This window comes from Peromyscus californicus, unplaced genomic scaffold (assembly GCF_007827085.1).
Source record: "Peromyscus californicus insignis strain IS unplaced genomic scaffold, ASM782708v3 Scaffold_16__1_contigs__length_79575227, whole genome shotgun sequence".
NCBI classification, from domain to species: domain Eukaryota; kingdom Metazoa; phylum Chordata; class Mammalia; order Rodentia; family Cricetidae; genus Peromyscus; species Peromyscus californicus.
The window spans coordinates 66,069,170-66,096,695 of record NW_026294458.1 but is presented as its reverse complement, the minus strand read 5'-3'; the positions used below and the strand labels follow the sequence as shown (position 1 = coordinate 66,096,695).

Below are 27,526 nucleotides of genomic sequence, written 5' to 3'. Positions count from 1 at the left end.
TGGGACCCGGAAGCACTTGCCCTCCACTTCCTCCTCCTGTTTGGCTTCTGTCTCACCTAGAGGCGTCCGGTCGCAGACTGTCTCCGAGGCGCTTCCTGTCCGGTGAGCGTCGAACGACTGAAGCGGCGGCCCATAATGCACTGCGATGGCGGGTAGGCGTGTGTAGGCGGAGCCAGGGCCGGAAGTAGAACGGTGGCGGCGGCGGGGACTCTGGCAGCTCGGGACTCAGTGCAAGGTGACTGGGAGGGTAACCAGGCTAGCTTGGCCTCTTGGGACTGCGATCCTGGGTTTCTTCACGAGCCAAGGGCTGCCCATCACCTCTGCTCTAGTCGCAGAGAGTTAGCCCCGTGTCCTTGGCACCTTCCCGGCCCGGCCTGAGGTCACAGGTGACCTCGGCCGTGCTGAGTACCAAACTGTGCCTTAGACACAAGAAGACCGTTAATACCCCCTTTGAGAGCAGAACAGACCCGCACGGAAGGCAGAAGGGCGGGGGGATGGGTCTGCAGCCCGCTTGGGGCAGCCCAAGGTCAAGGCACGAGCGAGAAGCTTGTGAATTATGCAGGAGCGCCGGTCGAGCCCCTTAAGACGGAACAAAAAGGGCACTCGTGATATCCCCAAAGTTTGCATCTAGTCTAGAAACGATGGTGTTAAAACAGCCTTATGGGTTGACTTTAGAAACGGTGGATTGATTTATGATTACATACTAACAGGCAGCAAACGGACTAGCTTTTGGCTGGGCTGGTCAGTCATCGCTATAAATAGGAGAGCCATGCTCCTTCCCAAGGCTACGCCTCTGGGTTTGAACTTTGATTTTTTTTTTTCCCCCAATGCTTTCCCCGATATTTTAATATTAGACCCCTCACAGACAGCTAGCTCCTGATAGTACATCAATACAGAATTTGTCACAGATGTTTTATACACTTAAGGTGACATTTTCTTCTATGTGCTAGTGAACAGTCCGTATTCACTGTTGAATCTGAAAAAGTGGAAGGCAGTAAAAGAGAAGCAACAAGTAGTTTTGGTAAGAGACTGTGTGTTCATGTTTTTGGATGATTGTGTCGGATTTAGGAGGCAGATAAACACATACATGTATGTTTGGGGCTCAGGAAATAGGGTAAATTAGAAATGTGAATTGAGAATCAGTACTTTAATGCTACGTTATTGAAAGCTGGAACTTTTTTGCCTGTTTTTGTAGAAGAAATGACAGTCTTTGCAGTCAGCTTGAGAGCAGGTTGACTGTAGAAGGTAAACAATAGCCTTCCTTAGATACAGTTTTTATCAACTGAAAGCAAGACTAAGACCACCTTCCCCTAACTCTTTAAAGGGTATTTCCTTAAGTGGGCAATGTATTTTTCAAAATGTCTAGAGCTAAACAAGTGTTGTTACCCTTACTGATGTATGTTACGTGTTCCTAGATTTCCAGACAGGAGGACAGACATTGAGTTGGGTGATACTTTCCTGATATAAGGACCTTCTGTTTCTTTGTTTGCTTGTAGCCCTTTCACCTGTATAATTCTCTGGTAGATTATGACTGACACATTAATCAAGACTTTAGTTTCTTCAAGTGTTTTCATCCTGGTCGGTGAATGATATCCCTCTGCTTGTTTGATTGCTTTGAGCAGTACTAAATGTTATTCCAGGCTTTGTTGAAGTTGGTATTATTGATTGACACTTTAGACTGCCTAAGCTTTTGAAGTGAGAGTGGGAGAGTTGTTATTTTTCATGTTGTAGGGGTATAGATGTGTGGCCGATCCCCACCCACGACAAGACACTTGCATCCAACCTATTCGGGACAACTAAAATTGTCTTGAGACAACAAATGTGCCCTGGGAGATAAAATTACTCCCTTCACATAGGTTAGTAACCACTGTGCCATTCTGCTGGCTTGTAGTTAATGATTCTCAAACTTTAAGTGATAAAGAGCTACTCCAGCCCCTCTATGTAATTCTATCTGTCTGTGTGCATCTGTGTATTTATGTAGGTGTATGTGGGCACTTCTGCACGTGTTTCTCTGGCAGTGGCAGCCAGAGGTCAGCCTCAGCTGTTACTCTCCAGGTACTATGCATGTTGGTTTTTGAGACAAGGTCAGTCAGTATCCAAGATCTTGCCAAGAAGACTGGGTTATCAACTGAGTCCAAACATCTGCCCGTCTCTGCCTCTCCAGTGCTGGCATTATAAGCTTGCGGCCAATCCTGACTGTAGAGACAACCAAAAGGAAACAGAACGCGCAGATTCTGGGGATCAAATGCTATCCCATCTACCACCACTTTTGTAACTGTCCTCACCAGATTCAAGGAACAAATTAATTTGTCAAATTGCTGTAAAGGTTGTTAAATCCTTGTTCCTAGTTTCTTTGCTTATATACACTATTTACAATGTGCCCACTGCCATGGGTCCTCACAGTTCAGTAGAAGTCAGGTTTCAGCAGGCAGATACAGATAAAAGCTGGGTGGGAGCAGGTTTTCCTCAGGGGTTTGAGTGACCCTTTGTCATAGTTTGAGAAGCATTAACTGTGAGACAGCAGACTGTAACACAATGATTATTAAACAGATGTGAGGTGGGAGAGGGCTGGTTTTATTTCCCAGGGTCTAAAGAAACGTTACGAACCTATCCCCTATCTGTTGAAATGTGGTCCTTCTATTGCCATTTCACTAGGGGTTGGTGATCCCTTTCCCTTTATAAGCTAAGTCTAGATCTGGAGAAATTTTTCTTCTGCTAAATTTCAGCTTCCCTGTCTCTTCCTTATGGAGTTCCTGCTTGAGTGTATTTGTTGTAATTAGGGATATTTTTGCATTTGAGTTGTAAATTATTAACTCAGGTCTCAACAAGAATTATCCTGTCCTTTAATGTATCTATGAACATTTTTAGCTAGAAAATTACTTTGTTTTAGCTTCAGGAGGTCTAAGGACTTGAAAGGCTAAGCTCTGATTTTTAAACTCTTGACTTTGACCTTGTGCAAACTCTCTGATGAGCTTCTATCATCTGATCTCTCTGTTACTGCAGGGCTCACTTGGGGTGGTTGTTTTCCTTTACTGTTTCTCTTGGAAGCTGATTTGGTTGTTACAGTGTTAAGTGGATAGGATCCTGCTGCTGTTAGCAGGCAAAGCTCTTTTCCTTCCTGTGGGCCTGTGAAGTGGAACTTTCCAGCCTCTTGTTCCTGGCTAAAACAACTGTCTTTACTCTCTTTGTCCAGCGCCCTTTGGCCCTTTGAGGGGTCATGGAAACTGGAACATTATGAGCAAAGTGTCTTTTCCTGCTGGAGACAAGTAATGTTCTTGAGAGCCTCACCTCACTGTTTCCTTAGGTCCAAGTTCATGGGAGAAAAAAAGCACCCCAGACTTGGTGCTTTCTTTCTGCTGTAACCCTACTAGAACTCTCAGCTGCTCCTATGTCCCAGAGTCTTTTGGTAAAAAGCAAAGGTTTTGTAATGGAAGGGTCATTACATATGTCTGTGACAGACCAGATAGAGCCTGAGTTCGGTGCAGTGTAGTTCTGTAACTTAATTGATAGAAATTTGGGGTGGTTTATGAAAAGGGCATAACTTTCTGATGCTTGTCCAGTACCAGAGGCTCACCATGATTCTCCAGAGGCTCTTCAGGCTCTCCTCTGTCCTTCGCTCGGCAGTCTCTGTGCATCTGAGGAGGAACATTGGTGTGACAGCAGTGGCGTTTAATAAGGAGCTTGATCCTGTACAGAAACTCTTCGTGGACAAGATAAGAGAGTACAAGTCAAAGCGACAGTAAGTGGGGAGATGATCAAGAGCACTGTGACTATAAATATTCACAGTATGCACATTTTAAGATGTAAGTCCTAACTGTGTCTTCTTTATAGAAGCTCCAAGGACAGTTCCAGTAAATCTGTTGTCATTTGAAGTATAGGCACAGTAATGTCATTACAATGAAATAAGTCACAGAAGTACACAGCATCTTGAAATCATTTAGTAGCTATCTAAGAAAATTGAGTCCCAGAGACATGGATTAGCTTAACATCATAGAACTAAGAATGATTGGGCAAAACATACAATCAGTGTATTCCAACTCTCATTTTTGGCTTTTTCTGTGACGTGATTTGGGGATGTACATAAACAGCATTTTTCTCTTTAAGGATGTTTTCATGGTGATATATCTCTAGAAATGACAAAACACTCAAAATGGCTTAAAGTAAGACTTGGAAAAACATGATTGCAAACCACACATTTGAGATAAATATCCAGTTTATCCATCATTTGGTTCAACCCCTAAATCTTAGGAAAATGATACACAGGAGTGTATAATTCTTTCCTTTAGTCTTCTGTCATTTATAAAGAACATGAGGTGTAGCATGAATCTTTTTAAAGAGTGTTATTAATAAAACCAAACCCAAGGCCAGTTATTGGGGTGAATGCTGGAAGATCAGAGAAGCAGAACAAGCCACAGCCACCTCACCTTGCCAATTCCTCAGCTGATCCTGTTTCCTCAGACTGGATGCCTCTCAGCTGAACTGTGCTGCTCAAAAGCCTAAAAGCTTAACCAGCTCTAGTTCCTGGTCCTCACGCCTTCAATACCTTTCTGCTTTCTGCCATCACTTCCTGAGATTAAAGGCTCACTTCCTGGGATTGAGTCAGGCTTTATAAACTCACAGAGATCTGGATGGATCTCTGCCGCCGAAGTGATAGGATTAAAGGCATGTGTGCCACCATTTTCTGGCCTCTATATCTAGTGGCTGTTCTGTTCTCTGACCCCAGATAAGTTTATTAGGGAGCACAATATTTTGGGGAACACAATGTCACCACAATGAGGGCTAATTGATATGGACCATGTTTTTATAACATGCAGATTCTTAAAACCTGATGGAAGTAGAAAGCTTATAAACAAACAAGTATACGTAAATGGTTAGATGCTAGGTGGTATCTAGTGTTTGGAGATCTGAAAGGAAACACTTCCCAGCTGGAGACATTTTTGAAAGGTATTTTGGAAAAGTTCACATTAGGGCTTTGAAGGCAGTGCTTGGGAACATTCTACTCTTTTGAGTGTCTCCTGGGCAGCTGTAAATCATCTTCCCAGTGTAAAACGAAAAGAAAAGGAAAGAATGCTGTGGGATGTTCTGTATGGCAAATGTGTTGCTGATTAGTCAATAAATAAAACACTGATTGGCCATTGGCTAGGCAGGAAGTGTAGGCGGGACAAGGAGGAGAATAAAGCTGGGAAGTGGAAGGCTGACTCAGAGACACTGCCAGCCGCCATGATGAGAAACAGCATGTGAAGATGCCGGTAAGCCACGAGCCATGTGGCAAGGTATAGATTAATGGAAATGGATTAATTTAAGCTGTAAGAACAGTTAGCAAGAAGCCTGCCACGGCCATACAGTTTGTAACCAATATAAGTCTCTGTGTTTATTTGGTCAGGTCTGAGTGGCTGTGGGACTGGCGGGTGAGAGAGATTTGCCCTGACTGTGGGCCAGGCAGGAAAACTCAAGCTACAAAAGAATTTACTCATGATTTTGCTTATAGCTTGTTCTCAACCAACTGGAAGACACATCGAGTACTATACCAGGTTAAGAATAATAGTTTTAAAGACTAGATAGGTAAATAGGAATAGGAAGGTTATATCTTTTAGGATGGAAAAATGATGTCAGATTAAAGTATGAAAACTAGAAAGCATGAAATTTGGAGAATTACACAGTTTTGATCCCAGAGGTATAGGGCATAGGGGGAATCTGCACAATTTCAAGCATGAGCTTTGTAGGTGAGTGTCAAGTTAAAGTGTTATGCTTGTTGGTTTTATGTCAACTTGACCTAAGCTAGAGGCATCAGATGAGGGAGCTTCAACAGAGAAAATGTCTCCCTAAGATAGGACCATAAGAAAGCTTGTAGGGCATTTTCTTAGTTGGTGATTGATGTGGAAGGGTCCACACCATTGTGGGTGGGGCCACCAAGCACTGGAAGTCCTGTTTTCTATAAGAAAGCAGTCTGAACAAGCCATGTGGAATAAGCCATTTGAAAGACCCATCTGTTTGTAATAACTCTTTAGTTGTTGTTATTTCTCATTAATGTGTATGAGTGTTTTGCATATATGTATATATATGCACAACTTGTGTGCCTGTTGCCCATGGAGGTCAGAAGGGAGTATTAGGCCCCCTAGAACTGGTGTTAATGGTGAACTGGTTAACTGGTGAACCACTGGTGGGTGATGGGAAATGAACCTGAGTACTGTGCATGAGTAGCAAGTGTTCCAAACTGCTGAGCCATCTCCCTGGCCTCTTTATCAATTTATTATTTAGCATCTCCCAGGCTTAACAGTTCAGGTCTCTGATGGTCTGGGTTTTGCTGGGATTTCTTGTTTTACTAGTTTGGGTTTCTTCTTTTTTTATCTGGACTGCATCATTTTCCATATACTGCAACTCAGATCCTGAGAGGGTCTGATTAGTAAGTATCTTTGATGCTAACAAACCTTGAGTGTTAGAGATTTGTTTGAAGTTACCTCATCTCTGAAACCTATTCCGAAACAAATTTGAATTAACTCAAATCCTAAAGAGTTTTCTTTTTACCCCATAGGTATACCTTTAAAATCTCTTAAAACTTGATGATAAAGTGTAATTTCAGTTTTTTTTTAATTAGTTCATAAAATCAGTTTTCTTTGTTCATTTGTCCAATAGGACATCTGGAGGACCTGTTGATACTGGCCCAGAGTATCAGCAAGAGCTGGACAAAGAGCTTTATAAGCTTAAACAAATGTATGGTGGAGGGGACATGAATACGTTTCCTACCTTTAAATTTCAAGGTAAGTCTAATCACAAATTAAATTTGGTGGATTATTGTAGGTAGAGAATATTCACATACATTTTCTTTTGGGGGTTCATGCGAGGCTCAGACCTAGTACCTTACCTCTGTTATGCAAATGCTCCCACTGAGCTGTCCTTCATCCAGGTGAGTTTTTTGGATTGTTTGGAAGTTAAATGACAGTTTAGTTACATGTGGAGTTCCTCCAACCGTGATGTGTTTCGAAAGGAAGCCTTCGGGTCACTGTTTTACTTCAGTGTAGGAGAGCACGTGAATTATGATAGCTTTCTCATTTGGTTGGCCTAGTTACACACCACCATTGGTGCAGCATAGGCTAATAGAGATCCCTACTCACAGAAGCTGTGGAAAGATTGACAGTTGTTATGTTTTTGTGTACATGTTTAAAAACAGATGTTTTCTTTAAAAAAAATCTAAGAACTGGTAAACTTTAAGCATTGTAGCGAATCTTGTTTTTTTTTTTGCATGGCTAAGCCTGAAACTTTTCCCTCTTTTTAGATCCCAAATTTGAAGTCATCGAAAAACCCCAGTCCTGAAGAATATTATAAAATTCATCTGGTAATTTGTCATGAATTAGTTGTACAACTAACTAAAAAAATTCAAATAAACATTCATTTCCCATGTAACAAATGTCCTTTAAATTCTTTGGTGATGTGGAGTATGTGTCTGGCATTGACTTGTCTCTGGGTTGTTTCTAAATCGTTTCATTTTCTTAGAATGAAGCAGATGGAGATTTTGGATAAGTTGGATAAAATTGCCTTATTCCTGCTAGACTCTTGCCAGTGTACAGTGCTGTCCTCTAATAGTGGAGCCCATCACCTAAGGGAATGTGTGCTGTGAAGGGAAGGATGTTGTATTTGCCTTTTGGGTGGGGGACACGGTTTCTTTGTGTAACCCTGGCTGTCCTGGATCTCACTTTGTAGACAAGGCTAGCCTCAAACTCACATAGATCTGCCTGCCTCTGCCTCCCGAGTGCTGAGATTAAAGGCGTGCGCCGACATATATTTACCTTCTTTTTTTTTTTTTTTTTTTTTTTTTGGTTTTTTCGAGACAGGGTTTCTCTGAGTAGCTTTGCGCCTTTCCTGGGACTCACTTGGTAGCCCAGGCTGGCCTCGAACTCACAGAGATCCGCCTGCCTCTGCCTCCCGAGTGCTGGGATTAAAGGCGTGCGCCACCACCGCCCGGCTTCATATATTTACCTTCTTGAAGCAGTGGTTCTACATCCTTGTCATGGCTTTCTTACTAAACTCTGTAACTTAATATGCACAGAAATGTCTGTTGTGTCTTAACCATTGTCCGCTCATTTTTGCCTTCAGGTTATGGTATGTATGGATTCAGGAGCGAAGGTAGCTTGGAACAAAAGGTTCTCAAAGATGTAACTGTATGGAACGTTGTTGGCCCAGCCATAAAAGAGGCAGCAGTAGGCCGGGCGGTGGTGGCGCACGCCTTTAATCCCAGCACTCGGGAGGCAGAGCCAGGCGGATCGCTGTGAGTTCGAGGCCAGCCTGGGCTACCAAGTGAGTTCCAGGAAAGGCGCAAAGCTACACAGAGAAACCCTGTCTCGAAAAACAAAAAAAAAAACAAAAAAAAAAAAAAAGAGGCAGCAGTTACTTCCTGGGGATATGTTGCCGATCAGGAACTTTACATCGAAGTTTCAGCAACTGTAGGTGGAGCTCCAGGAAGTTAGCCTTTTAAAGGGAAATAGCCTCGTCATCGTATATCTGACAGTGTCTCTGGCATGCCAGGATATGGGTTTATTAAACCTTTAACAACTTTGAGGGCAAATTGGAGAATAAGATTCCTCATAACTTTGATGGTTTCTGACCAAGTCATTCTCTGTCTGTTTCTATGCTTGTCTCTTCTCATTCATTCTCATCACTAATACATCCCTACACACTTAAGCTTACATGGATGCAGGAGTGGGGACTAGAAATCTCAAGATAGCACTAAGGGGTAGGCATACGCAGTGCAGTCATCATTTTCAGTAGAGAGTACAACCCTTCAGTCTCTGAGCAGCAGAACATTCCTGTAGCCCTGTTACATAAATATGTCTTTATGAATAAACCTTTTATTCCCTCTGCTCTGTATTGTCCTAAAATCTAGAAAGATAAGTTTCTGCATCTTCAGTTACTTAGGGAATTCAACGGTAGTTAAATACTTTCTAGAAGGAAAAGTCAGTTTACAAATTAATAAAATGGGGATAATAGCACGTTTCTGTAATCATACTAAGTAATGAAGACAGGAAGATTGGGAGTTCAAGGCCAGCCTGGGTTACATATTGAGACCCTGTCTAAAAACAAAAGAAACTGAGTATCAGTAGTTTACTTTAAAAATCCAACTACAGATCATGGAAACATGCTCAATTTTTGTATATCTCTAAGAACATTTATAGATAGCACATTAAAAGCAGAAAATGATTATAAAATGAGTATTAGAAAGTATCTGCCTTTAGTTTTAAACTAAATAGGTCCTTTGTTGACATACTGTTCATTATTTTGAAAGCATGTTCTTTGTAGAAAAAGACATTATAGTGTGTCTTTGAATTTGGTCAAGTAAAACTATGACACATTAAAAATGAATGTATAATGATTGGTAACAACAACAAACATGAGAGTTCACTTAGGTTTCTTTACCAGTTATTACTGCTAAAATGTTCCAAGTCTTCTGAGCAAGAAACAAGCGATAATAAAAAGGTATGAAATGTGTGGCTAGGGCTGGAGAGATGCCTCAGTGCTTAAGACAACTGGCTGCTTTTCCAGAGGGTTTGAGTTTTAATTCCCAGCACTCACTCGGCAGCTCATAAGCATCCTGGACTCCAGTTCCAGGGGATCTGATTCCTTCTTCTGATGTCTGATGGCACTAGCCATGGTGTATGTGGTGAACAGACATACATGTAGACAATACTCACAACTACTCACATACATAAAATAAGAACTGTGGGAATATGGACACCTAATTGCTAAAAGGGAAAACTAATTTCTGTCCATCGTTAATTCATGTAGTAATAATTCATAGAACACAAACTGAGTTGTATCAGAATATAATGTTTTATTAATATTCTAAGTAGATGATTACATTCAATCATTCTCTGTGCTTCACAAGTATTCAGCATTTTTAGGAACTGTTTTCTTGTTAGATACTATTCAGTGCCTTGGGGTTTATGAAGACCTGTACAACGTGAGTCAGTCTTTTTTCTTGGGATTTCAGATTGGTAGAGGTGTCAGACATGTCCATACCTACTTATGCTATAACACAGAAATGAATAAATACAATAGAAGAATCAAATGTCTTGGGAATTCAGAGAAGAAACTTGCAGCTAGGAAATGAGAAGGCTGTGCTCGAGCAAGTTGAATTTGACTTGTCTGTTAGGAGTAGATAGAATTTCCATAGCTTGTGCTGAGGACTAGTATTCCAAGGGAAGTATTGTAAATACATGTATTCAAAAGGGCAGAATAAATTGTAAAGACAAACAGTTCAGTTTGATCAGTGAATAATAATGTAATTAAAGAAGAATCGCATGTGGCTGATCAGGTGGGTTATAAAATGAGAGCTTATGTGTAAGGGGACAGGAGGAGCCTTTTAATTCCAGCTGTGGAATGTAGACTTGATTAAATCAAGAACGAGTGAAAAGTGTTTAGCCAGGGGAAGAGGGAAGGGAGTTGTCATTAGACGTGACAGTATGTAGGCAAGCTGTCAGACGGGGTGAGGAAAGGATGCCTTGGAGCAGGAGAGGTTAAGTGACTGAAAGAGGGTCTTGAGAGAGGGCCCCAGAAAAGGTGAGGATGACGAAAGCCTGAGATTCCAGTTTTAATGGCACCATGAGGAAGTTAAAGATGGAGAAATTTAGGGATGGGATGGCTGTGAGGTTGGAATTTACATACAATGTTGACTAACAGCATTTAAAAACAAGAATTATAACAGAATTTTATTCAGCCGTGAAGAACAATGAAATTGCCAGAAAATGGATGGAACTGGAAAGGATTAGGCACAAACACAAGTGTCATAGTTCTTGTGTGGACTCTAGCTTCTAGCTGCTGAGTGTGTTGATGTAGGTGGGAGGAGATGTGAGGAGAGCCCAGGGAGGCAGATGGGGTCCATGAAATAGAGGCTTAGGAGTGGGGTACGGGGCACACAACAGGACAGAATGGAAGGAGAATACCGAGGGCCATAACAGCCTTACAGCAGGAAACGGGAAAGGAGACGGGCTGATAATCAGTCAAAATGAAGTATGTTTGGAGATGATTTTGTAAGATAAATTTTAAATACCAGATCAGAGATCTGGAAATCAGAGTGGATGTAGATGTGTCCCACCATGACAGAATGGGTAGGAGACAGAGAGGTTTGGGGACCAGAGACGGCTGGGTGAGCCAGAGGTTACTGAGGATGAAGAGAAAGTATAAGGAACTGGAGAATTAAAATGAAGAAAAAGTATGAACTGTGAGTCAGGTGGACGTGTTCACAAAGATCCCAGCTCCTTTAGCAGAAGTACTGCAAACCTGAGAAGTGGCCGACTGTAAAACGACAGGCTCCTCTCTAACCTCTGAGAAGTGAGGTTTGCACCCCTGTATCCCCACCTCTGACATACATACGTAAAGTATCCAATAAGCATTTTCCCTTTTTATTCTCTGACTTTAGAGGTTGGCAGGTATCCAGGCTGAGCCATGAGTCAGCTTCTCATCTTGGGCTGCTGAAGAGCTACCCCACAGCTGCAGGTGGCAAGCGGGAGGGGTTTCCTGGGCTTTACTGAACAATAGGTGAGTGACTTCCTCTGCTCTGTGGAATGGGACTAGAAAGTTTAGCTGCCTGTAGCTATTTTTGAAATGTGGACTTTCATCAAAAGGTGAGCTGTAGAATGAAGGAAGTTCTTTGTAAAGTTGTATTGAAAAATAAACACTCACGACTTAGTTAAGTTAACCCCACCCTGACTAAAAATAAGTTGCTTCTAGTTACAATAGCAACAATACTAAAACAAAGGTTGTGATCGTAGTTTCTAGAGCCAGATCACAGGTTCACTGTGGAAAAATAAAACCAAATGCTGGATTTTGATACACTATTAGTGTTCAAGTCTCAGAAAACAGCAAATGGACAAGTCTGGATGGCAGTGACCACTGACAGACTTCATAACTAGAAGATTAGTGTTTGCAGTTACAGCCTTTGTGTAGAAGAAAGTATTCTTTATTCAATGATCTCTGCTTAGCTGTATACAGTATTTTAGTTAATAATGTATAATAGGTATTTGGCACAGACTTTGTTAAATTTTTACATCGCATAAACGGAATCTAGGCTTCAGTGTGTTGACAGGAAGCTTTTCATCTATTAGTGAAGTTAAGGCACTACATAATTGTCCTCTCACACTGTGGATTTGTGTCATTGAAGTTGAAGCAGTTGATCTTGTGATGGTGGTGTATGGCCTGAAGAGGCATCCTGGAGATTGTATGTCTACTTGGCACTGCAGAAGGACAGCGTTCTTCCTATCAAAGCAAGTCTCGGAGTCAGGGCATAGGCAACATTTACCCTGATTTCTTATACACCACAGGTGTCTGTTTGTCATTTGCTACCAGGAATGAGGAGATTGTCCCTGTGGGCAAATCCCACCTCTGTCACTGGTTTTGTGAGTTGTGTTTTCTTGGAACAGAGGCACGCTTACTTGCCTGTTCTCATTGTGTGACAGAAATGAGTGGTCGCAACAGGAAGCCTGGGAGTTAAAGTATCTACTGTGTTGTTGTTTGTAGAGTTTGCTGGCTCGACTAAGTGTGACTCTGACCTTGAGAGCAGAGCATATTACAGAAGTGAGACCTTTAGGAAGGAGTCTACTGAGAAGGATTAAAGGCCACACAGTTACAGGGGAGCAGTATGGCAGTACTGGGGCAACTCCCCAGTGACCTGATCACTACAGGGACTCAGTAACCACCTACTCTGTTTGTTCAGTGAATCCCAAGAATCTGCTTTGCTTTTTGGGTAGAAAGAACAAACTCTTTTGACGCCATTTTAACCATGTTTAAAGCTGACAAATGACCTTCTCATGCTATTACCCAGAACTAGACATCCCTAGTTACATTTTGTTTTCAGTATGGGTAAACCAGTCCCAAACAGTCCAAACAGGACTGGTTTTACTGTTGAGCCCTGGGAATATCATATTCTGACATCAGCCGCTGGCCTTTGTGGTTAAACAGTTCAGAAAACATTAGACCCTTGTCTCGTTTCAGCCATGGTTTCTCATGTGCCTTTGCTGTATCAAGCAAGCTGGGAGTGAAAATGAGCTCATTTGTTTACATTTTATATATAGGGCAAACGCTTCTCTCCCCCATGTCCTGTTTCCATTAGAAGCAGATTGGCAACCCCTTATCTTCAGCAGTGAGGGGACTAGCCCAGCTCGGAATTGTTTTTAGGGATAGATGGAAGATCACCACTCATGCCGAGAAAGGTGTCTATGAAGTTGTGTAGGTTCTAGTAGTGCTCTCCAAAGGAGTCTCAGGAGATGGAAATAGCAGCAAGCAGCTCCATTTGTGTTGTTTTTGGTTCTGAGAGGTGAAAGTAAACACAAAGTGCAAATCCTTGGGCGGAAGACCCAACCCTGGGCTTCCCATATGGATGGATATATTAGAGACAAGGGACCACGGGAATAAGGATTATTTGGAGGTAAGAAGAAGGTTCTGGTGGGAATTTTGAGACCAGAGTTTCCATCCTTCAGAGTACTTCCTGAACACATAAGCCACTCTCGCACGGAGAGCACTTGCAGTGTGTATACTTGCCTCGTGGATTAGCTTCGCAGTCAGTATGATCTATTAAAGTTCTAAACTTAGACATTCATTGACATTCATTTGCATTCCACAAAACTGAATATTACCAGGTATTTCCCTTCTCTTTAGTTCAGACATAAGATACCAGATTGTACTTTAGGTGATGGCAAGAACTCTGCTTAAAATAACAATTTCAGGTGAATTAGAGGTCATAAAAGTTATGATGTCATCTCCTCATCCATCTTTTTGCAAATGTAAGACAAAGCAGATTTTTATAATATTTTAATAACTTGTGTGACAACTGTGGTTTTGGTGCATCTTGAAAGTGGAATTCTTTTAAATTATAAAGGATTTTGTGTGCTTGAAATCCTAGAAAAGAAAGAAAAAAATTCCTAAATATAATGTGCTACTTCATATATAAAAACATTCATATAAATCTTAACAATATCAAACTATAAGGTTCTTAGAGTTACAGTTAGTCTATATGTAACTAAATCTAATTTTATGGATAATTAAGTAAAAGCTGGAAGCCAAGAAGCTTGACCTTTGCTGACAATAAAGAACTTGGACTGAAGTTATAGCAAGAGGAATGGAGCTTGTTAGGCATGTGCTAGGGCACTCTTGCTGCTCGTCCAATAGTGCCAGGGCAACAGAGCAGTGTGGCCCACCCAACACTGAGGTGGGAAACCTACCACAGGACAGAAGTGAATGGAGACTTGGGGAGCTGATGAGGGTAACTGAAAGAGAGAGAGAGAGAGAGAGAGAGAGAGAGAGAGAGAGAGAGAGAGAGAGAGAGAGAGAGAGAGAGAGAGAGAGAGATCCCTTTCATTTAGAGACAAAGTCCTTTTTATTATTTGACAGGATGACATTATTTTATTCCAATCTTAAAGATTTTTCTCTGTAAATTACAGATGAGGATAGGACATGATATTTGTTCCCTAATTAAAGGTTAGTGTAGTAAACTACAAAACATAGTGACTTCTGTCATAGATCCTAACAAAAGTAAATTATAAATGAATTTACAGGAAAAAAACCTTTACAAGCGATGAATGGGTATTATATACTACTGTCTACTAGAATCACTTAAATGTTTAAGGTGCTGATACCTGAGTTCTGCTGGAAGAAGTCTGAGAATCCCTTCCCCAAAGTTCTGAGGGGTTCTGAGAATCCTCTTTTCTCAGGAAAGGATTTAAGCTTCTGAGAATGTTGGCTGTCCCCTCTCTATTATATTGCCAAAAAGTAGTCCAGCAGGTCCAAATGATGTTCCTAACTGGTCTCAACTAGATGATAATTTCCTTTACTGCAGTAGCAGGTGCTATTTTATGCCCCTAACATTTCCAAATGCTTGGAATAAAAGTCTAGAACCACAGCATGGAAGGAGCCATCTACCAGGTCAGACTTCAAAGACACAGGGTACCTGGGCTCCACCTCCACCAGGGTTAGCCTGTGAGAACTTGACTTAATTTTCTCATCTATCAAAAACAGCTAAAAATGCCAGACCCAGTCACATTAAGGAGGTATGTGGTGATATATTGTGTACCCTAATAAACTTGCTTGAGGATCAGAGAACAGAACAGCCACTAGATTAGACATAGAGGTCAGGTAGTGGTGGCATACATCTTTAATCCTATCTCTCAGGAGGCAGAGATCCAGCTGGATCTGTGATTTCAAGGCCACACTAGGAACAGAGCCAGGCATGGTGGCACACGCCTTTTATCCCAGCACTTGAGATCTCATGTCTTTGCTTGGGAAGGACACATGCCTTTAATCCCAGAAAGTAATATGGCAGGACACATAAAGGTATATAAGATGTGAGGAGGTAGGAAAAAGGCAGTTCAGCTGAGATTGTTTTGGGTGAGGACCCAGGCTTTCAGTCCAAGAAAACAAGATCGACTGAGGAGTTGGCGGCAAGGTGAGGTTGGCTGTGGCTTGCTCTGCTTCTCTGATCTTTCAGCTTTCACCCCAATATCTGGCTCCAGGTTTTTTCTTATTAATAAGACCTTTTAGGATTCATGTTACAGAGGTAGACTTAGAACTGAATACCCTCAACAGAATATGATGAAAATCACTTCTTGTAATTGCTCCATAAATACCAAACATCTTTATCATGCCAATCCAGATGGAAAGGAACTACTTAGATCCTTTAGTGTACCAGTGGTAGATACCAATCTAAAGTAATAGAAATGAAGTCACAATATCCATACATTTCCTTCATTTTTCTGCTACAGTCCCTAAATATACCTATTCTAATAACATGCTTTAATAGTACTCACATTTTCGCTCATTGTAGTGGCTTTAGATGCAGGACTACCCTTCCTGTTTGTAGAACATAAAGACAGTATTTACTATATTATTACTTCCAACTGGAACCCATCCTCATTCAGCAGGACTATCTTAGCCAGGCAGGAAGAAAACCCAACAGCCCAGCCTGGGTTCCTGACATTTATAGACAGTATCCAGAGAAGCCATGCAGCAAAGTACATACAGGTTTGTGTGAAACCCTCAGCAACAAAATGTAGCCTGAGGCTAACATGCTAAATTGTTTCTGTGGAATATACAAACAAGAGACTTATTTTCAACCTGATATATTAACATTAAATATTTTAAAAGTTGATTATTATAATCTGAAATTTCATTTGTCCAAAGTTTTACATGTTGATTGGGGTTCTTGTAGAAGCTAAATGAATTTGAAGACTATAGATTTCATGAGTAGACACAAGGTGTAAAGAAAATGTTCCTTCCTGGATTATGAAGACTCCTGTCTGATTTGACAGAGGCTCAAATTAATAAAGTATAAATCTCCCTCACTTATTTAAGATCACTTTTCACTTTGTTCAAAACCCTCCATTCACTTTTCATCTTAAAAACCTGAAGTGCTCACAGTTGCCTGGTGCTGGGGTGGGATTGGGTAGTGGCCACACCCCCAGACAGCTCTCTCCTGAATTGCCCCTTTGCTAATTATGATATTTTAGACTTTGACTTGTGTTTGTACTGGGATAGCACGAGATTGAGATACCAGGGTTGAGGTAGGAAGTCAATGACAGGTGAGTCTTCAAAGGATTTAAGACAAGCCATGCCAGCTGGGAAGAGGGAAGAGTGTGTAAACGGGATCGATCTGCCATGCTTGTATATAAAGGGAGGTCAGTCACAGATCAAGTGCAGCAAAACTGGGATTTTGATGATCTCATCATGTCTTATGCAGGACTCGAGCATTTTTGTTAACAGCTGAAGTATATATATTCCCCCAGGGGTTAGATTTCTCTGTGGGTAAGAGCACTTGCTAATCTTGCGGAGAAGTGGGCTCCCGGCACCTCTACAGTGGCTCACGACCATCTGTAATTCCAACTCCTGGAGATCTGACACCCTCTTCTAGCCTCTTTGGATACTGTAGGCACTTGGTACCCAGTCATACATTCAGGCAAAACAGTCACATAAAAGTTAACTAAAAAAGTAGAAAAATATTTCCCCCCAAACTCCAGATTTGCATATATTCTGTTACTGATTATTTCTACTTAATAGTCTAATAAGCTTATTTGAATACTGAAAGTTCAAGCACTCTGGACCTCCCCTCCCCTTGACCCTGCTCCCACGGCCACACCTCCTGCAATCTTCCACATTCAGTAAGTAGAGGATATGTCTTGTAACCCTGAAGCCACCTCCCACTTGACTTTTCTCCTAACAGCCTGAATCTCGATCAGTTAATTGCTGAAAATATATCCGCTATGCTATAAAACCCTCAAGTACTCTAACACTACCATGTTGGTATCATAAGCTATGTTGTCATGTCTTAGTTTCTGTTATCTAATTGCTCTGCCTGCTTTCATTTTTTTCCCTTAAAGTTTATTCTTAACAGAGAAATCAAGATGAACATTAAAGAATTAAAAATTTTAAAGCTGCTTACAGTCCTTCATGGACTTCCTATGTTACTTAGAACCAAAGCCAAATACCTCAGAATCCTCAAAAGTGCTTTGCAACATCTCTGTATAGTCTGTCCCCCAGGACTTTTGTGTTTATGGCCTCTTTCCCTGACTGCTGGAAGCACAATGCTCATCTTCATGTCTCCCCATACACCGGACATCCTGACCTTGAGCGCTTTCATTTTTGTTCTCCCTTACGAGAACACCATTGTGGCTCTCTGCTTGGCTTGCTTCCTTCCTCAGCCTTTACCAAACATCACCTAGGCCCCTTCTAGACTCTCTATTTAAGTGATAGTCTCCACTCCCAGTCTTCATACTCTCTCCTTTTTTGCTTGTTTTATTTTCTTCCATAGTTCTTGTCATACTCGGCAATGTCCTAGAGTGTACAGGGTTAGTTATTTCCTGCTCCTGGAGTGTAAGCTCCATGTTGATACTGATTTTGATACATGATTTCCAATAGAGATTTTGTGGGTGTTTTGGCCTTTTTGAAAAAACTGATATAATGGCAGTGCCTGGAGCAGTGTTGGGCCCCAAACTGATGAAATTTCAGTTAAGTGTAGAAGTACTAATGGAAGCTTATTTGAAAAATTTCAGCGTAGTGAAACATAGACGTGTGTTTTTAAAGTTGTACTATGGAAATATCTACAAAATTAGAGACCATGATTCTTCTCTTGTCATTTATAAGCAGGCACAAGGACAGAGGTAGTATGTATTTCTTGATGAAGGCAATTAACTTCTAACAGGATTACTCTACACAAACTACTTTTGACATTAAACAGAGGATTAAAGAATAAAAGATATGAAGAAAAGCGTGTTGCAAAAAGGATACTTACTGGAAGGAAGTTTCTTCTACAAAAGAACAAGTATATATCATTAGTGCAAGAATTAATAGGCAGATCCATCTACCATGACACTTTGGCTTGACTCCCTTTGAGTCTCACCTACAACATTTGTACCTTCTAAATGAAAATTTCCTATCAAAGGGCATACGGACAACAAATGGTTGGGCTTTGAGGGCTCAGGGATAAAATCCAGGATACTTTAGTTGGTTTTATAATCCAGAAGAAAACAAAATTTCAAAAATGTTATCAAAATTTAAAGTATAATCATCATCTCATCAGCTTATTCATTAAAATAATGGAATTCTTTTGGTGTAGGGCTAACATTTCTTTGAAATGTGGTCTCAAGGTAGTGTTACTGTTATTAAGTAATTTCAAGTTTGCCTATGTAAAAATTACCTTACAGGCCCCAGAAAATGAGGTAGGGAGCTGGGCCTGGTGGTGCAAACCTGCAATCCCATGTACTTAGGATACTAAGGCAGGGTGCTCATAAGTTCAAGGCCAACTTGGGCAACACAGTGGAAAGGTAAAAGGAAAGCTGGCCATGTTGCTCAGTGGCAGAGCAGTTGTCTAGCCTGTAGAGAGCCCTAGGTCCTTTTTCCCGTACCAGAAAAAAAAAAAGTAGAAGGAAAGGAAAAACAGATAGAAACTGGACGTGGCCAGAGGTTATAGTTTGCTGATGCTGATCCCAAACACAAGTTCAAAAATACAGTTCCCCTGGACAGGTTTTCTGCCATAAATAAATGGAAGTAATGATCTTAGCTAATGAACTAATCCCCGTGCCAACTCTCAGTATTTTAAAAAAGGTATCTTTACTGACTCCTCATTTAAAAATCATCAGGTTTTTTTTTTTTCCTCACTAGGTAAAATGACAAGAATTTTGAATAATAATTTTGTTTATACTTTCACTATTGACCAGCAGGGGGACACAGCTAGATTCTATTCACAAAATAGGCTAGACTAAGCTAGACTGAGTTCTCATTCACACAACAGTTTATTCTTTTTTTTTTTCTTGACACAGGGTCTTACTTTGTAGACCAGGTTGGCCTTGAACTTACAATCTTATTGCCTTAGCCTTGTGAATGTTGAAATTACATGTGTGAGCTCCATGCCCAGCAGCAGCTAAGCATAAAGAATTACCTTGAATCAGTTTTCATGGAAACATTTCTGATGTATAAGATTTACTTATGTTATCAGCAACTCCTTTTGATTTTGTTTTATTTTGATATGAATAATTTTCAACCTAAATTCTAAAACTAATATCCATTATTAAACAATGGACCTAAAATTCATTCATGTTATAATTTATTGTTTCATTTAAAAATTCAACTTCATATCCTTCTGTCAATGCAGCGAGTGGAAGCTCTTGAGTTTCCATAAATTTAAACACAGGGAGAGAAGGAATACATTAAGAGAATAAAATATGTTTAAATCTCAAAAATGTATATCAAACTAATTGCATGGTCAATTGTATTTTAAAGTTGCAAGAGTTCTAACCATGAGGAACTAAAACCTTGTTTTAGTTCAGTAGGGTCTATGTGTGCTCGTTGGTTTTGTTATGTCATTTTTTTTTTTTTTTTTGAAATAGGATCTCACTATGTAGCCCAGACTGGCCTCAAACTGTCTATTCTCATGACTCCATCCTGCTCTCCAGTACTGGGATCCCAGGTATTCACCTCCATGTTCACGACTGTACCGTGCCCTCCAGTAATGGGATCCCAGGTATACACCCCCCCAAGCCCAACTAGGTTTCTAGTTTTCGTTGTCAGTTTTCTTTATAGTTGTACTAAGTTAGACATTCACATCCCACCGTTCTATTCTGAAACATTTCACTGGTGGTTATAAAATTAGAAATCAATGTTTATCCAGAAAGACACAATTCCAACTTAAAATAATATAAGATCTCACACATATGTTAATTCATTATAAACATTTGTCTACATTGAATGTCTTTGTGCTGTTATATTCCAAGGATGATTCTCACACATTCCATGGAATTGCCTAGAATTTTTTGAAAAGGAAGGATCCTCCATCTCACCCCACAACCTTTATGCATGTTATTGTGAACATTATCTATCATACAATAGCAGTAAAAATGCTCTCCAGAGTGGGCAGAACTTCATAGGAAAAATAGTATACCTTAAAAGAAATCTTTATATTAATAGGAAATCACGTATCTGAGAAGGATAAATTCAACTTACTTGAAAAGTAGCCTTTTCTCTGAGCATAGCATACACTAAGGCCACATACAGAAATCACGAAGGCCACAACTACTACAGCTGCTATGATGCCACTTATGTTGAGAACATCTGGAATGTGAAATAATGCATGTTTGAATTGTTGGACACATGCCATCATTAAATCCAACAGAGTCGTAAAAGCTCCCCTTGGTAGCAATGCTGAGCATACCTGTATGCTTTTGCAGCCTATTTAACTAAGTTAATTTCAAGACATGGCCAAAAACTTATTGAAAATATTCAGAGAACCAAGCTTCGCTAAAATCTTAAATGTTCAGGCTGGCAAGATGGCACAGTGGGTAAAGGCACTTGCCATCTACTGAACACCTGAGTTCAATCCCTGAAACCCTTCCCCGACCTCCACTCATGCCCTGGGTTTAATCCCTGTGGGTGGGGGTGGGGGTTATGCTCTGAAACTCATATTTCCTAGGAAAGATTCAGAAGCTGTCATTTTCTTGGATTCTAAAAGTCATTTTGTCAGATATAATGCATTGTAACTACAGTTTGAACCACATCGATTCATAACTATTCCGTGTGTCTTGGAAAACCTACCCTGCAACTAGTATAAGCTTAGTGTTTCGAGGAATTGACACAGCCATCATCAATGGCTTAATAACAATAACCCATGTGGCTAACACAAATGCTCACAGAACAGAGGCACTGCTATATTATTTCAGTGTAACCCTATGAAGAAAGAATCTGCCACTGTAAAGACTGAAATGTGTGGCAGGCTGGTGGCAGCAGTTTAGGTGGGCCCCCAGCAACACATACTATAGCACACTTGGCTGTGATTCGAAAGACTGCATATTTTAAAACATTTATTTGAAAAATTAAAAACGTTATGTAGAAGCTAAATTGTCTTGCCTTGATTAGAAGATAGACTGAAAACAATACTGCTTTTTTGTATTAAGCACACTTTACATTTCTTCCAACTTGTCCTTCAAATCACTTACCCCCTTCGCTCCCCATGCTCCTTTAACCATCAAATGTTCCACACTCTACTCACACACCAGTACTTCTCAATACTCCATGCTTACCTACTTGCATTCTTTTCCCAGGACACCTGCGGTGTCCGACAGAATTACGGGCTTCGCAGTAATATTCTCCACTGTCCATCTTGGAAATCATGTTAAATTGCTATTTGTACAAGGAAAAATAAATAGACCTTTAAACTGTAAATCTGTGAGTAGACTCCTAAAATAACTAATGTCCTTTGAATTTTGTCATCAAGTGGGTCTGCCCTTTGTAATGACTCAACACTTTATGTTTTTCTTGTGTATGTATCTACCGGAATCTGCCAGGACTTTGAGAAGTAAACAGCAAGGCCTGTTTAGTTTGACAGAAAAAGACAAGTCTATCTGAGGAAGTCTGTCTCTCTCTTTTCCTCCATTCCTCCCCTTACCTTCAACAGTGTGCCAAACAGTGTCTCAAACTCTTGATCCTTCCTCTGTAGACTTCAAGTGGCCAGCATTACAGGTACATGCCACCGCAGGATCTCTAGTTTCTGGCAAGTGCCCTTCATAAAGAAAGGCCTCCCTAGTGAGAAGGGCTAGTGCACTTTCTCAGTCACAGTGAATTCACTGCAAGAGCAAATCATGCGTACTTTCTCCAAAGAGTCAGAGCTATGACCAGGAAACCTCAACTGATGTTTATGGGATTGTAAATTATAGCAATTCCAGAATATTTGGAAATTCTGAAGAGATAAAAGTTCAACCCTTACTACTTCTCCCTGCCAAGTGATGAGAGGTAAGAATTTGGTATAAAAGGCTTTATAATTTGTACCAGTAGTTTTATAACCTTGAGGAGTTTCTGGAAGGAAAAAAGGAAGTGGGGGTGGGCTGGAGGGAAGGGGGAAGAACCCACTCCAGTTTAAGAAGCCTGTGGGCATAAGGTGTCCTTACCAGATACCCCAAGGGCTGAGGTTCCCTGAGGGGAGTGGATCCTAGCATTTCAGACTTGTCTCAGGGCTTTTATCACCCACTCAGAAAAGAAATCTGAAGAGTAAATATAGCAGAGTGTGACGGCAGCTTTTGTGCGCAATTTCACAAGTGTCAAATCACTCGGACCTGCTGACTGCTCCTGATGACTGTGGAAAATGCTAGAGCATGGCCTTATTCTGAGGGCAGCATCCTCTACTCCTTCTTTTTTCATTTAGCTACAGAATTCATGTGCTTTCCTGGGCATCAGAAGATTTGGTTTTTCAATGACACTGTACTGGTAAAAAGAATCAAAGCAAACAATATGCCTTTGTTTCAAAATTCTTAAAGCTATTTTTAGTATTACCTATAAGAGTGTTTTTCATAATAGTTGTGGTAGTGATTTTGCATTGCTGGATGCAAACCGTTTAAAACCTAATGTGATATTATCTTGATTGGAAACAAATGGCTTCAGATTAAATGACCTGGTGTTTTGTTTTGTTTTGTTTTGTTTTTTTGGCTCACCTCTACTCTGAAAAGTCACAGATGAGAAAGTAAAACTACTTTATAAAAATGTCATTAAGTTTGAGCAGCTTATTTATAGAGCTGTCTCAGTTATCTTTAGGAAAGGTGGAAACAATCAGAAAATCTGAACTAAGTGTATGGTAATAGATACGTAAGTCACGGAGATTGTAGTGATGATGGATCTGGAGCCATGGGAAAGTTTAATGACTCCGACATCCTAACATGGTTTTCCTGTGGTCACTGTTTCCATGTTAGTACTGAGGTCCAGGTATCCCCAGCTGAGTTTTTCATGCATTTCCTCAGTAGTGTAAATTGAGACTGAGGTTAGTGATTTTCCGGGCCAGAGAGGTAGCTATAGAGTACTGCCTGTTTGGCCTGCCCCCAGTTCCTGGTCATACCTTACATGTTTAGCTCCCTGGTTCCCTGTACTGTTTTCCCACTTCCCATGATAGTCTGTTCCCTCATTTATTAGTACATGTACTATCCTCATTCCTGCTACCACCCCCTCTCCCCACTTAGTAAGTAATGATATTGATCTGCTGTTCTGTATCATTTTAAGTTCTAATAACCATTTCATCGCAATGACAGTTAGTAGTTTAATACCGGAAATGACCTTACCAGAATTCCAGATTTTGTATTCATTGTGTATGAGCTGTTGTGTTTGCCAAGCTTTTGATTTCCTAGCAAACTGGTGCCATCTTTAAACCATGTGTATTCAGGAGCTGGGTTTCCTTCTTTATCTTGACACCGTAGCTCTACAACACTTCCACTCAGAACAGAAGTGGGTACTTCACATGAAGGAACTGCAGGAGCCACTGGACAATGGAAGCCAAATAGTAAAGATTATTCATTAACTGAACATGAATTTTAATAGTCTATATTGAGGGGACACCTGAGTTATAGATGGATCACTATTCACTAGACGTATTTCCTTTTTCTTGGGCATACAATATGCCACACTTTTTAATCTTCTTGCTGCCAGGAGAGTTATATGCATTAGTTTTGGCCAAAGGAATTTAAGTAAAAGTGATAATAGCCATGTCTATATCCTATTCAAATTTCATGTATGCTTCATTTGCTCACTTTATCCTCACCTACTACCAAGTAGTTGTCAATACACTTGAACTTAGAAAGTCATGTATTGAAGATGCCAGACCTGTATTTTTCTGAGTCTCTTCATTTCATAAAGTAGGATGTTAGGGTTTGAATATGAAATACCCTCCATGGGCTGGTTCATGTGTTTGGAAACTTGGCCCACAGCTGCTGGTGGTAATAGGAATGTTGAGAACCACTTGTGAGGAAGTGTGTCACTGAAGACTGGCCTTGAAATTCATACCCTCATTCTGCTTCTGGCTGTGCTGCTCTCTGGTCTGCCAAGATGTAAACAAGCAACCTCATGCTCCCATTGCCTCAGATGAGCTGGTCCCATCTCAATGACTTCTCTACCATGCTGGACTTACAGCCGTTCAAAACATGAGCCTTCTTTAAGTTGTTCCTTGTCATGTAGGTGGTCACAGAAATGAGAGAAGTAACTAATAGCAAAAATTGGCACCAAGAAGTGGAAACATTGCTGGGACTCTGACCACACAGTTCATAAGCCTTAGGAACTAATTTGCAGGACTGTAATAGAGTTTGGAGCTGTGGAGAAGCCCTATAATGCTATAAACAGAAGTTAATGGTTTATTTTGGTGGGTTGTGGAAGATAAGAATGCCAATAGAAGGGCGAGCAGTAAAGACTGTGCTTGCTCATAGACAGGATGAAGAACTTGACTTGTATCAGAAATTGGATTAGAGGCCATTACTATGACATTCAGACAATGAATCTGGCTCCTCTCTGCCAGTGTCCTGAAAACTGGGTTGAGGCTGAATTTAAAAGCAGTGGACTAAGTTGTTTGGCTGAGGAAATGTCACGACAGCATAGCCTGCAAGCTGTGCATGGTAACTCTTCACTGCCTTAGTCAGATTTACACGGAGAAAGGAGAGGATGTACAAGTGATGTTTATAACAAGGAAAGGTGCGCAGAGATGTTTAAATTGCAGGCGGAGGGCAAGGTGAGTTCAGACAAAGCAGCTGTGATTGTTAAACATATTGGCACCACCAAGGAAGAAAGGGTGACTTGAGAGGAAAACCCACTCATCAGGAAGAGCTCCATGGTGTAACAATTCAAATTCCTATAGAAGAAGCATCCCTGAAAACAACCTTGTAGGTGTCATTCTGTAAAGCAGACATCAAGCGAAGAGTTCTGCCTGAGTTCAGTAGCAAAGGCACACAGAGGCTGCTATACTGTGGTCCAAGAGGGTCAGGACGCATCTGGAGCAGGCTACAGTACTTGGAATTATTTCAGTGCTGCTGGTTGGTTTGCTTGCTTGTTTCCAGGCATTCTGGTTCAAGAGAAAGGCAATTGTGCCGAGATCCCAGAAAGCTGTTGCAACAACTGTGGGACAGTGTCAGATTCTTTGCAGGGAGCTCTTGTGTGGGCTGCATGTGAAACTGTAAGGGTCTAGTCCAAGCTGTAGTGAGACCCCAGGATATTAGGGTTGTCAGAAGCACTGGACCTTCACTGAGAAAACATTCCAGCACCAGCTCTTTTGAGCTATCCCAAAAGAGAAGCCACCTGTGCATCAGGTAACAGTGAGCAACAGCTACACAAGGTCATTGAGCCCAAATGACACCGCCAAGAGCCCCAGAGAGTGGACACAGAGCTGCGGAGTTCAGTGCTTTTCATTCTGTCTTGGTCTGGCTTGGGCCCAGCCTTTCCTTGCTATGCCCCTGTTATTCCCTTTTGGAATGGGGATGTTTATTGTGAAACACTGTATTTTGTTATTTTATAGGAGTTCATGGGTAAGTGATTGCTTTGAATGGTTTTTGACTTCAGACTTTAGGACAAGGTTTGGGCCATGAGACCAGTGATTTCTGAAGTTAGACTGGATGCACTTCCCCTTACTAAATATCCACAAGTTTATGGGGATCAGGGACTGAATGATAAGATCTGACCATGAAGAGACCCCCATGGACTCCTGTATTTGAACAGTTGGTCTCCAGCTGGTAGTCCTTTGGAGAGGTTGTGGAAGCTTTAAGAAGTGGGGTCTTTTTATCTTATTATATTTTATTTTATTATAAAATGCTTTTTTAAACTTAAAAAAAGAAGTGGGATCTCATTGGAGAAAGTGGGTCTTAGGGACTTGAAGTAAAACAAAATTTAGTGGGTAACTATTCATAATCTCCTGGAAAACTCAGGGCTGACAATGGTAGGCAGAATCCAAGACAGTCCCAGAAGACCCCATCTTCAGTATATACACATGGTCTCTCAGATATTTAAAATATAAAAGTACTGTGAAGAAATCTGGCAAATGTCATTAAGATTCCAAATCACCAGGGGGTGATGATGGCACATGCCTTTGATTCCAGCACTTAGAAGGCAGAGGCAGGCAGATCTCTGTGAGTTCGAGGCCAGCCTAGTCTACAAGGTAAGTTCCAAGACAGCCAGAGCTACACAAACCCTGTTTTGAAAAAAAAAAAAGTGGCTGGGCGGTGGATGGCACACACCTTTAATCCCAGCACTTGGGAGTCAGAGCCAGGTGGATCTCTGTGAGTTCGAGGCCAGCGTGGTCTACAGAGTGAGATCCAGGACAGGCACCAAAACTACACAGAGAAACCCTGTCTCGAAAAACCAAAAAAAAAAAAAAAAAAGAAAAAGAAAAAGATTCCAAATCTATTGTCTGTAATATAGAAAGGTGGATTTGGCCACACAACATGGACCTTTTAAAGATTTACTTATTTATATTTAATGGGTATGGGTGTTTTGCCTGTATGTATGTATGTATGTATGTATGTATGTATGTATGTATGTGCATCAAGTGCATGCAATGCCCATGGAGGCCAGAAGAGGGTAGCAGATCTTCAGGACCTGGAGTAATAGGTTTGTCATTTCCCATCTGGATGCTACAAAATGAATGTGGACCAACCAGGGTCATCTGTAGGAGCAGCAAGTTCTCTTAACCACTGGTGGCCCATTCTCCAGTCCCCAGCATGGACCTTTTCAATGCAGGGTTTATTCTGGTTAATTACTGAAGGAAATGGTGGCAATTCAAAGTACAAGAAGGATCAAGCATGCCTCTGCTGTACTGAAGATGAAAAGGGTGAGGTGACAGGAAAAATGCACAGCCTCTAAGAAATGAGTGTGTCTCTAGATGATAGGGAGCATGGTCTAGGATCTCAGGCCTACAATCATAAGGAAATAAAAATCTGCCAACACCAAAAAGGAGCTTGGAAACAGATTTTTTTCCCCAGAGCCTGGAGAAAGGAATTGAGTCCATGTAAAACTTCCATTTCAGCCTTGTGGAACACTGAGTAGAACCGAGCCTTGCTACTGGACCTTTCATCCATAGAACCAGAAGCTAATAAAGGACTGTTCTCTTAAGCTAATGTATGATAATTCACTATGTAGAATAGAAAGTGATTATACCAACTGAATCTGCTGTTCTGAATTACACTTTCTCCATACTAGCGTGTCACTGGATTTTATACTTGGCCTTAGCCAAAAAGTTGAAAAATAATACTACTTCAGAAAGACTCTG

The 27,526-nt window shown here is 40.9% G+C and overlaps 3 protein-coding genes across 6 annotated transcripts in view; 1 reads left to right on the top strand and 2 right to left on the bottom strand.

Moving 5' to 3' along the window:
* The window catches only part of Gabpa (GA binding protein transcription factor subunit alpha), a 30,094-nt gene extending 29,928 nt beyond the window's left edge, over nt 1–166 (bottom strand). Inside the window, exon 1 of the mRNA XM_052741047.1 lies at nt 57–166. The gene's annotated coding sequence lies outside the window, so the exon portion shown is untranslated. The remainder of the gene's footprint in view (nt 1–56) is intronic.
* On the top strand, nt 61–7,405 carry Atp5pf (ATP synthase peripheral stalk subunit F6). 4 transcript variants are annotated; one of them, XM_052741064.1, is made up of 5 exons: nt 191–235; nt 951–1,021; nt 3,561–3,739; nt 6,634–6,758; nt 7,274–7,405. In XM_052741064.1, the coding sequence occupies exons 3-5, from the start codon at nt 3,576–3,578 to the stop codon at nt 7,309–7,311; spliced, it is 327 nt and encodes a 108-aa protein (XP_052597024.1). In that variant the 5' UTR covers nt 191–235; nt 951–1,021; nt 3,561–3,575; the 3' UTR covers nt 7,312–7,405. The 4 variants fall into 4 exon arrangements, with proteins under 4 accessions (XP_052597026.1, XP_052597025.1, XP_052597023.1 ...); XM_052741066.1 differs by lacking the exons at nt 191–235; nt 951–1,021 and adding an exon at nt 61–102; XM_052741065.1 differs by lacking the exons at nt 191–235; nt 951–1,021 and adding an exon at nt 61–152.
* Nucleotides 7,406–9,803: 2,398 nt separating this feature from the next.
* Nucleotides 9,804–27,526, bottom strand: part of Jam2 (junctional adhesion molecule 2) — a 53,954-nt gene continuing 36,231 nt past the window's right edge. The window contains exons 5-10 of the mRNA XM_052741062.1: nt 23,568–23,764; nt 21,546–21,645; nt 20,473–20,580; nt 18,266–18,281; nt 15,789–15,831; nt 9,804–13,884 (exon numbers count right to left, since the gene is read on the bottom strand). Of these exons, the coding sequence (XP_052597022.1) occupies nt 13,852–13,884; nt 15,789–15,831; nt 18,266–18,281; nt 20,473–20,580; nt 21,546–21,645; nt 23,568–23,764 (497 nt within the window). The 3' untranslated portion in view covers nt 9,804–13,851. The remainder of the gene's footprint in view (nt 13,885–15,788; nt 15,832–18,265; nt 18,282–20,472; nt 20,581–21,545; nt 21,646–23,567; nt 23,765–27,526) is intronic.